Source organism: Antrostomus carolinensis, unplaced genomic scaffold (assembly GCF_000700745.2).
Source record: "Antrostomus carolinensis isolate BGI_N321 unplaced genomic scaffold, ASM70074v2 scaffold22254, whole genome shotgun sequence".
In the NCBI taxonomy this organism is placed as follows: domain Eukaryota; kingdom Metazoa; phylum Chordata; class Aves; order Caprimulgiformes; family Caprimulgidae; genus Antrostomus; species Antrostomus carolinensis.
This window is the reverse complement of record NW_010313122.1, coordinates 1,898-13,604: the sequence shown is the minus strand read 5'-3', so window position 1 is coordinate 13,604 and position 11,707 is coordinate 1,898. Positions and strand designations below refer to the sequence as shown.

Here is an 11,707-nt window from a genome sequence, read left to right as displayed (position 1 = left end):
CAACTCAAAGCATCTTTTAATCCAACAAACCTCTTCTACCCCAGCCATGCAGGTTAGTAACATCCAGATAAATATTTTCTCATATTAAGAAAATTGGGACACTTGGGATATTTACTGCTTCTTCCTTGCATTGCACATCCCAGAGATCTGTACAGTCCAGAGGTGAGGGAAGATCTGTCGAAGTGCTGTGGCTGACGGAAGGTGCTGTCCTAGTGGACAGCTTTCTAAATCTCGCTTTCTTCAAAGACTTCCTCAGTTGTCTCTCCAGTGGTGACTTCTCCTTCGCTGCTGTCTGACATGCTTGCCCGTGGATGAGAGGGGAGAGCACAGCCTTGCTCTAGGTTGAGATCTGTCCTCTGCTTTACTAGTACCTGCTGGAGCTGCATGCCTCTGTGCAGCTCACTTGCCTCCAGGCACATGTGTTTGCTGCTAAGGTGCTGCCTTTTTTGTTTCTGTGAACATTTCCTGAGGTATTTTATGTTTTCCCCAAGAAAGCAGAGTTTACAGCCAAAGGGATCTGCCAGCAGGAAGCGGGACCAGTGCTTCTGGAGCTCTGCTTTCACCTAGGAGGAGAAGAAAACAGTCTGTCCATGGTCTTATGGCCATCCTGCAGTTCACTAGCCCAAATGCTAGTTGTAAAATGAGAGGGACTGTGGAAGTGCTAAGCTGCCTGCCCCTTTGGGGTGCAACTCATATCTGGTGAAGTCCTTGTAGGATAGAAAAAGACTTGTCTTCTAAGTCAATCTTAAAAGTCCACCCTCTTCACTCTAATTTAGGAAAGTTTTTTCTAGCCCCTGAATCTCTGATACACTGTGATCCTAATGCATGTGTAAGGGAGAGCTCAAGTGACTTTGATGTTTACAACCTGATGAAGTGAGGATGAAGAAAGTCCAAGGGTTGTGGAAATTAGGACCACACAGATTTGCTGGACTGTTGTGCTTGGGTATCTGATTTGTTTTGTTGAAACTTTTTTCCAGCAGTCTGCCTTAAATCCTCAGCACTGAGTGTCCTGCTGCCTGCGTCACCCAAGCCAGCACTACAGACGGAGGGTAGGCTTCAGGCCCGCCCAGAGCAGTGGGATGTGCCCTTGCTCTAACCAGCAGGCCTTCTGGCCTGGGATATCAGCTGGACAAGGAGGCATAAGGCCAAAAGAGCCACTTTTAACTGCTGATGAGAGATGCAAGCAGTTTTGTGCTCTTCACAAATGTTGGACGAGTTTTCCTGAATTGCAGACAAGTGCCAGCTCTCTTTTAAATTTAAGTAGTTCCAAAATTGCTCCAGGATTCCCTGTTAAATATTAGGAACATATGGTCTACCTTTTGTATAAAGCCCATCGCATTTGTTTCACTGGTGCCTTTAAGATGTCCAGATTCATACACTGTGTCAGTGTAGTGTGTGGTGACAGGTGGTTGTGACAGGCACTTAAGTGCTACTGATGCTGGAGACATATCTATTTATTGCAAGTAATGGAGATCTGCACCCAGACCAAATATAAGGGAAGTGTTAGACTACCTCTCAATACTGCATCTAATTGTGGGCCCCTAGTACAAGAACTGTGTTGATAAGCTTGAACTTAGCAGCAGAGATCAGGGCTGGAGAATTTACCCTATGAGTAGAGGCTGAGTAAATGGGGCTTGTTCACACTGAAGGCCTAAATACTGCCTATGAGGAGAACGTGGAGGAGATGGAGCTAGGCACTCTACAGAAATGTTTGATAGGGACTTAAGAAACAGTGATCATCAATTGAAGTAAATAGAACAAGTTCTAACAGAATATATGGAAACGATGTTTCTTCCTGAGTAGAGACGCACTGTAACAGAGGACCAGAGAGGTGGTGGAACCTCTGTCCTTGGCGGGAGGTTGAAGCTCAGCTGGACAAAAACCTGAACAACTTGGTCTGAATTCAGTCTTCACCCTACATTGAGCATGAGGTTAGCTTTCTCTGCTGTCAACTCCTTGCATAAGAGCCATCACTGATCTGCCTAAATCCTGGCATGGAGCAAATTGAACTCCCAGCTGTCCCTTGAGGCATAGCAGGAGACAACTTCCAGACAAGGAATCCCCTCACACCAAGTTTAGGGATGTCCTGAGTATTGGATGCATGAAATTATTTTTTCAACCTGTTGCTGTGTAAGATACTAAATCATCCCAAATTCAGTTGCTTCACATGGCTTTAAGGGGTAAACTAAGAGAGGATTTAGCAGGGCCAGACATGAAGTGTAGGATTCCAGCTCATTAAAATAATGTGGTTTAGATGGCGGACCCTAAACCTCTAGTGGTATTTCAGACACCACAGGATATTCGTAAGTCCACATTGCTGGAGCCACTCAGGCTTCATTCAGTGGAAATACTTTGCATTTGAATCCCAAACCTGTGAGAAGCCTTGCTGTTCTGTTCATACAAAACAATCATACCAGTTCAAAAGAATGCATGCATGCTCTTGAATAACCAAAGCTAGTTAATGTGTTCATCCTTCTTGGTGTCATTAACATACTTTACTAATCAACTAAAAACTTTTCTCATAGCATTGTCTCTTACCTCTCCATTAGCAAAGCAATACAAAATTGCTACAAAAAAACCCTGTAAGAGAAAGACAGTAAGAGGAAAAAGTTAGAGTATATAGGAAATACCTGAAGTTTTCATTTAAAGATGACATTAAAGTTAGGACTACAAATATAAACAATGTTTCTTAATTTTCAAAAAGGAAACTAGTTGTATTTACCAATCACTGAAGTACCCATTAACTTGTTTTTGTATGCCCTTAACAAATGTAGGGCACATTTGGTGCAGATGCTGAAGAACAGAGACTATACAACCTAGTTTGTTCTTCCATGTTATCTTCATTTTGCTACCACATGATATTTTTTTTTCAAACTACTGCTGTTATACTGAGATTGCTGCTGTTTCTAAACTTGGTTGAAAAAAAAAAATGCAGCTTGGGGTCTCATATTATCTATGTGCTTGTTTGAATTTGCACATAAGACCACTGGCTAAGACTAAGACTACCCAAAACATTTGGGTGTTTTTTAAAAAGTAGTGATATATTAAATTATTTGTGCTAGTTTAAGGCTTAAGTGTTATTTTGATAAGTGTTAAGGCTATTTTGAAATGCCATTTTTCCTTTGAAACAGATTTAAATAAACACCTTAAAAAAAAAAAAAGATCCTAGAGATAAAATTTGTTTTAAACCAAGCCCAAAATTACTCTTTCCATTTTCCTCCTCTCTTTCTATATTTGATCTCAGATTAAAACAGTTTACATGCATGCAGCTCAGCCTAACAGTCTGGCACAGATACAAGATATTGAGATCATTGGGGTTTATAATAGATGATATTTTACTGTGGGGTTAAATTTTACAACAGTAATAATAGAAGAATCAGAACCCATGGATGGTTTTGATGGGTAAATACAAGTTCAACAACTTAAAAAGCAGCTTTTTAATGCAGAACAGCAACTGGAGATAGTTCTCTTTTTTGTGTAGAAAGTCCATGAAAACGTCTCTGCCAGGTTGGTTTTTTGTGTCCTGAGCATGAACTCTCAATTTGGCCCCACAGGCACCCCAAGCAGAAATAGGATCTAAACTACATGGTGCTCTTAAGTTCTGTGACTGCTAAGCTTGATGAAATCTACTCCCAGAAATGTAGAAGCTCACCAGACTGAGAGGACTTTGTGAATATTAGTGGCACCTCTGTGTTGAATGTAAGTTTGTAAATCCCTGTGTGAATTTAGTTCACTGCTGCTGTAAGATCAGAACATGCAGTGACAGGTAGAATCACTGAAAAATCATACTAGAAGGTGGAAAATTCAGTTGATCATTTATGTTTGGTGTTGATTTTACATCCTGATTTCTTTAATACTTCCTCATATTCCTTTTTTTTTTGCAATACATATAACTTCATACTTCAAAATCTTTCCCATATTCCATGACTTCTAAGGCACACATTTCAAAAATCATCACAGTGTGAGGGAAAAAGAATCAGATTTAGAAGAAATGTTAGTTAGCATAATAACCAATAGGAAAGGATGTGCAGGTCTCACATTTGTTTGTTCAGTTCTATTGACAAGGGCAGCATGATAAATTACTCATTAAATAACTGGGTTTTATCCATAACAACAGTATAAAAAAATAACAGTATTTGTTATTTATTTGTTATTTTATTTGTTTTTTATTTGTTTTTTGTTGTTTTATTTATTTGTTATTTATTTGTTATTTATACTGTTATTGTTATTTTACAATAACAGTATAAAAAAATACAACAGTATGTTTTTATGTGGCACCAGTTCACATGCACAGGGGAGCCAAGATGTTTATATTTCTCCACTTTCTAAAAAAAAAAGTATCATATCTACAACAGAACCCATATTTAGAATTTAATATTATGTTCCTTCGAAATCTTTGCATTAAAACCTATAGATGAGATCCCAGAGTTAATTGTTTTTCTTTAACGAAACAGTTTAACTGCTTGTTAAAACTACTGAGAAGATTTATGGTCTAAACAAATGTAATTGTGTACAGTTTATGTGATTTTTTTTGCTAATCCCTTCATAAATAATGTTGTCGCTAAAAAAGAGAATCTGCAATAAACATTGTCTAAGATCTTTGGGTATTTTGAAAAGAGGTTTCGCTTCTAAAGCATGCCATGTAGCCAAGCATGTGCATGTTCCTCTAAAAGGAATGAAGTTTGTGTTTTCTAGGAGGAATGAGTAAATTATCTTCTAGATCAGATTTCTTTGTACAAGCCAGTAAATAAAATTTTCACTTAAAATGATCTTGTGTTTCTTAAAATAACATCTAGTCACTGCAACCTCTCCAAGTAAGGATATGTCTAACTGAGGAACGTGTACTTCAACACCACATCAGAAGGCCCCCTTTAAGGTGATGACTCTGCATGAACTCCCTTCTGCCTGCCTAGACATTTTTTCCCTCAAGCTGTAGCAGAAATTTTTCATTAGAGCCTCAATAACATTGTCAAAACACCGATGCACACATACACCAGAGCACTAACGCATACATACAGGGTAAAAACAAGAATCACCACAAGTTATGGCAAAAGTGCAATAATGCTTTGATGACTTCATGTCTCAGATGGTAGAAGAGGGTAGACATATGTCAAAGTAGTGAGTTAGTGAGTAGTTAGGACTTCTAGCCAGAGATATTGCTGGGTACCTCATTAAAGAAAAGAGGCCTGGAAACTGCTGTCCTGTTTCACCAAGGACAAGGCAGGAAGATAAGGGTAATGGACAACTGTGCTAAGCAGGTAGATTAATGGGAGTACTACTGAAAGAGTAATTACTCAGCAGCTCTGCAGAACACAGATTGAGGCAGAGAGCAGTGCTCTGTGCCTGCAGAATGACCAGTTCCTGTAAACTGGAGAGTAGGTAGTTATAGTGAAACAAATGTAGACTTGTGCATAAGCGTCTATCTGAGAATAACCATTTAGTTTCAATTAACAGCTCACTGTGGAATTTGGACCATTTAGGGTTGAACATTGTAATTGAGTGTGGCTCCTTCACACTTTCATGCTTGCAACCAAGATATGAGGGGGTAGAGCTGTCAGAGCTACACTGTCATTCCTTCAGTACCTTAAATTTCTTCCTACTTACATGTTACCAAGACAGGGTGATTGAAAGAGAGTCAAGTGCATAAACATCTCTAACACTCTGCTGACTGTATAGGCTGGAAACTTCCACCTGCAGATGCTAGTCCATCTATCTGTTCCTCTCACATGACTGCTCTGATAAATTTTATCTTTATCTAGAAATTTGTTCATGAGTACAGTATTTTTTGTGAGTGTACGTATAGGAGGCCATAGTGCCACTTTGCACATTTGGTGGATTAACATATCCCTTGGGGAAATGGAGACCAAACTTTGGATGAGGACAGACATTCTCATAGTTATGAATTTTTTGGGGTAGAATAGCTTGATACACAGACATTTCAAATTGAGTATTGCAGGAATGAACTTCATTTGTTATTCTTTCACCTGAAGAATTATTAGTACTTCCTAAACTTCCCAGTTCTTTCAGAAGACAGCAAGAAAGCTCTTTCTCTGCCCAGGAAAGTTAAATTGCTATGTGATTTACCTTATGTGACTTCTGAGAGAACTGGATATATGGCAACTCCATTAAAAAGAGACTACCTTAAAATCTTAGAATTTATGAATAGCATCCCATAAGGACTTGAGTCTCCTTGTATATATTTGTAACCAAAATGGGAAGAGTTTTCCTGTTTGTCAAGCTGCAGTGAGTACCAGAAGGAAAAACAGCTCACTGTAGAGATATGGGAGTAGATATGAGACACAAGTATACAGGTGTTCCCCTTGCCAGACAAATCTTGGGAACCATGAGAGGAAAATGTAGAGATGATCTTTTTATTGCTGGGAGAAAATACCAGAAGTCCTTTGACCAGTAGGAACATGGCAAATATGAGCATTTGAGGGCTAGGAAACTATATTCAGTGGGGAGTTAAATGCTGTGACCCAAGGTTGAATATTCAGGGCTGCACTAGTTCAAGTATCAAGTGCTAAGTTCCTGTACATACTGAATGGGGTGGAGGACGGGACACTGGGCACCTAAGCTGGGAGTCACGATAACCCAACTGGAAGCTGGGATGGAAAGCAACCAAGAAAAAAATGACAAATAAGAAAATGCAAGAGCTTCAGTTATTGCTTGCATGGACTAAAACACCTGTGTTAAGGATCTATCTAGAGTCAGTGGGTCAATGTGCTTTTCCTCAAAGGAGGAGAAGCTGGCTGTTCTGATATATCCCATATTTTGCTCAATAACCTGGAAGTACAAGAAATACCTAGTGCCTCACCACAGCCATGTCTCAGGCTATGAGTGGAAGAAAAGGATGAGTAAAGCAATTGTTATACTATATGTTCAGATTTTCTACTCCTTGCTCTTCTGATTACTTTAGTTTTCTCTTACCTTTTTAAATCTATTGTGATTTAATGTAAATAGTATCAACACTAAGGGGCAGGTGCTGAGGCTTCAAAGTGTCCCTTTCCCAGCCAACTGCTCTAACAATTAAGTCATAGATTCAAATTCTCTTTCATTCTCTTTCTTCTCAGTTCATTTTGCATCTTTGGTTGCTGGCTTACAAAGGATTTTTTTGGGCAGAAGGAAACAGTGCTGTGTAAGATTTATTGGACACTTCCCTGGAATACATTAAACAATCTCCTAGCTGGGACCTGTATTGTCTTTGTTTCCCAGACGAGTGCACTAATCAGGGGTCTAGTGTGCAAAAGTGGACTTTTTTACTGGTGCCTCTTCACTGAATATACAGTGGGTTTCTGTGTTTCACTTCTAATACATTAACTGCTTTGTTGAATTTATACTTAAAACCATGAAAGAGACAGAAGCCCCAATTTGAGGTCCTCAAAAAGGCATCTCAGATGACATCTTTGATGCCTAAATGTGAATGATGGAAGCCTGAGGTATGTAGGTGTTGGAAGTATGTAGGTGTGCTTTTCACATTAAAAAAAAGAAAGAAAAGTCTTTGAGTTTTTCCTTAGGCTTGCATGGAAGTACCTCTGTTAAAACTGCTGAACAGCACACAATTCAGGTGAGTCATGGCCCTGACAAGTTCTTGTCAAGAAGTGTCTTCAATGCACTTGCTTGAGTGCCTTTATCTGATAGGCATATCTAGAGTGTGTCCTTTAGGCTGGAGCCACACACAAAGTGTTTCCTGCTTATTCTTCACATGCTTCTCCTCACAGCAGATGTTTTAACTCTGCTCTCACAGTATTCAGATCTGCATCTCCTTTCGTCAAACTGCCGCAAATGCCATGTAGACTACATTCAACTCCTTTTGGAAAAAGCCCTAAAAGGTAAGTCTTGCCACACAGGTCCGCTGTGTCAGTGACGTGTCAGTCATGAACTGACTGCCCCAACTACTCAAGCTAAAGTGAAGATGATCCTTGTATCTCCTGGTACAGAGTCTTAATTGTTTTTTGTTTCTACAGTGGCATGACAACAAGGTCATTGTACTGTGTTTGACGTATGCTGAACATATACTATGCATTGAAATTGGTGAGTTCAGAACCAACTCTCCCCTCAGCATGACTGTCAAGTCAACAGATCACCTGAAAATCTTGTTAAAAAAACCCCCAACATCCAGTGCTTTTTAGGAATTAACATCCTTGAAACTCATATTTTAAATAGATCACTTGAATCCTGTTTTCAGAACAGGGGTCTGTAAGGAGCTTTCACCCATTACTAGAGAACACAGAACAGTTTCTGAACATGTCGGACTCCTTTTTTTGCTCTTTGGGACTAACATATTTTAAATATGCAGTTTGTGAACTTATCTTGTCACTCTAATAGCATATTTAGAGACATGATGGATAATATTAAATAAGAATACTGTATATCTGTGGTATCTATAGGTGAGCATCATATATATGTGTATCTGTGACCCCTAAAGAAGGTACTTGCAAAACAGTACTTACATGAAATGAGCTCATTGTCAGCTGAATGAAAAGTCTTATATGTCTTGAAAGTCCTTCCACTTGTTCATCGGTGATGAAGGTAAATACAAATTCATGGATCCCCAACAATGGAATCAGCACAAGTGTAGATCTTGCCAATCTTAAATAGAAAATTTTGATTATAGTCTCTTTTCAGCATCCTTGGTTGTACTGGTTTTTGGCTGGGACAGAGCTATGTTTCTTTTTAGTAGCTAGAACAGCACTGTGTTTTGGTTTCAGTATGGAATTTGTTATGAGGAGAATATTGATAACATACCAATGTTTTCAATTGTCGCTGGAAGCTGAAGGACTTTGTGTTTTGCCAAGTCTACAGGGGTAGGGTCTGGGGGTCCCAATGCAAGGATTATTAATATAAGTAATCCAAATTGGCATTTGGATGTGCCTATGGGATATTCCGTATCATATAATGTCATGTTCAGTGTATTAATAAGGGTGTCGGGCTCTCTGACTCTCACTCGGGCTCTTGCTCTTCCAGGTTTGTTGTTTCAGTTTCAGGATTGTCACTTCTCTGGGATTTTTATCTGGGAATGGTCTGGGCTTGGTTTCTGGTTGGTGAGCGATGTGCATCACTCATGTATATTTTATTATTACCATTCTTACAATTATTTTATCACTAATATTACCATTATTATTGTCATTATTATTTGAAGTTTTATTTTATTTCAATTATTATATTGTTCTTATCTCAACCTATGAGTCTCTTTACCCTTACCCCTCCAATTCTCTACCCTATTCCCTAGGGTAGGGGGAGAGTGAGTGAGTGGCTGGGTTTGGCTGCTAGCCAAGTGAAACCACCACATTGAAGCAAAAATAAAAAATTCAACAACAAGGAAATGATTCCAGAAATATTGCCTCAATATTCTGACTCTGGAATTAGTAATTTTCTGATTTTTGAGGACAAATTCCTAGATATAAATTTTGGAGCACACTATCAGAAGAGCCTGTACAGGAGGGAATCTTGACTTTGGGTTTATAGTGAAAAGTTAGGGACAAAAAATTGAACAGGAAGGCCGCTATCATCAAACTTATGCTGCTAGGTAACAGAATAATATTTACACAGCTGAACATGAGTGATCAGTTAACAGAGTCCTCAGACTTTCCTATCACTGCTGAAAAAGTTATATAGGTGCATAGAAATTTTCTGTGGTACTGTCAGCAGTCTACTTTTTAAAAAATGTAACCAGAATAATTTTAATGTAATAGAATCTTCTTTGACAAGTCTGGGAACATGTTTGCATGGATGAAAGAAGAGATCTCAAAAGAGTGAGTTTTGAGGAAGACTTGCAGTGTGAGGAATAGCTTGAATCTTTAAAAGTTTAGCAAAATTATAAGCAGTAGTTAAGATAATGCAAAACATGATGCAATTTTAAATACAAGCACTGCTGTCTGTGACTATCATTACAACAATCTTCCTATAGCAATCTGGAGAATATAGCTGAATTCTTTTGGACCTTGAGTGTTGAAGGAAAATGGAAATACACTTCTTGTTAGGGATTTAGTATTAGAATAGGAAGTTAGTGGTGGAATTTCCATCCCTTCTTCCCCTGCCCAGTCTTTTTAGACAGTAAAATAATTCATCTTAGTAAGGCAGGACTGAAGTAGCAGACAGGGATTCACAATGCTTTGATTAAAGATACTAAAAACTCAAAAGAACTGGGATGTGGAAAAAGTTAACAAATCCTCAGCTTTCCACTGATTTGAGTGTAGTTTTCATTGCACCTTTACCTCTTTGCAGAGCAGCCTGCCCTTGCTTTTCCTGCAAAGTGGGAAGATGTTTGTGCAAAGGCCACCTCCAGGACTTTACATAAGACATGATGTACCTCATGTACCGTTGAGACTCTGGCCAAGAGAGTCCACACCAGGGCCTTCAAGAGTGCAGGTTAAGGATGATGTTCTGATTTGGGTTTACAAGAAGACCAGGGACATTTTTGTGTCTGTGAAAAGAAGCAGATCCTAAATGCTAATGTCACTTAGGAATGTCCCACGAATCTTCTACACTTCCATTTCTTTTGAGGACATTTTGTCACAGTCAAGGGAAAAATGTGACACAGCAGTAGATGCCACAGGTGTACAGTGAGAATACCTGAGAGCAGAGATCTTACTGCATTGCAAATTCCTTGAGAAAAAGCCCACAGGTGCTGACCTGCCTTTACCTCTCAGATAAGAAAATGTTTGTGGAGCCTCTTTCCCCAGATGGCTTTCCTTTATCATACTCTGAATATTTGTTATACTTGGTGGTGGTAGGTAAATGCATAATCTGCAAGGGCAAACTGGCAATCTTCAGATGTTGTGAGAAAAAAAAAAAAGGCCTAGAACTTCTTTGTTATTTATTACATACCTGTATTTGTAGTCATGAAAGCTCATTTGTTGAGCTTTTAGTTTGGAAATCAGCATCCTGAGAATTTTTAAGAAGATACCAAAGTTAACCTTGAAAGAAAACACGTATGGGTTACCTACAATAAATGCTATGACACTACTCATATAGCTATTAAAGAAATATAAAACTGATATTTTACATTTGACCATTGACATACCTGTCACCAAATAACCAGAATGCAGTTGTAATCAGGTTGGAACAGAAACAGGTTACTACCACAGCTGCAGCAGAGAGCACAGAGTAGCAGTGACAGCCTCTGCTGCTATCAAGTCTCTCCAAATGAGGCAGTTTATATACTTTTAGGTCATACAACTCTTCACTAGACGATGACAGGTAAGCATGATGTGATAAAAACCAGCAGTGCTTGCAATTCTTCCAATAAAGAGGCTCTAGCCAGCCAGACAAGGAAGCCCTGAGCATTCTTTTATGGCTAATTCACTCATTTGTTAATTAAATAGTGCTGACTTGACCAAGACCAATCTGCAAATATTTCTTTTCTAATGAGGCCTGTAAGTGCCTATGAGGTGTTAACTATTTCACTTCCATGAACCAAAAGCCCTATGAAAAAAGATATCAATGTTGCGAAGTTGAGAAACTTAGCATTTCCTTACTCAGCCTGATTTACACATACGTTGTGACACATGATCTTCCAGTACACAATTACATTTTAATTTTAACAAATAACCCTGCTTCCTCATTTTGGGGCTGGACAGTTATTTGGGACTAGTTTTCTTGTTTTCTTTTGGTATGTAGATATTACTGTTGGAATCATAGTTCTTGTTCTGTGGAAAGAATCAAGCAGTTTTCATGCTGTTCTCCCCAGATTTATCTTTAAAAT

General features: G+C 38.8%; 1 protein-coding gene across 1 annotated transcript in view; it reads right to left on the bottom strand.

Moving 5' to 3' along the window:
* Window positions 1-224: 224 nt before the first annotated feature.
* The window catches only part of LOC104524390 (glucagon-like peptide 2 receptor), a gene marked incomplete at its 5' end in the record, with an annotated part of 11,704 nt that continues 221 nt past the window's right edge, over window positions 225-11,707 (bottom strand). Inside the window, 4 exons of the mRNA XM_010167252.2 lie at window positions 225-563; window positions 2,539-2,580; window positions 8,454-8,592; window positions 10,831-10,919. Coding sequence (XP_010165554.2) covers window positions 225-563; window positions 2,539-2,580; window positions 8,454-8,592; window positions 10,831-10,919 — 609 coding nt within the window. The remainder of the gene's footprint in view (window positions 564-2,538; window positions 2,581-8,453; window positions 8,593-10,830; window positions 10,920-11,707) is intronic.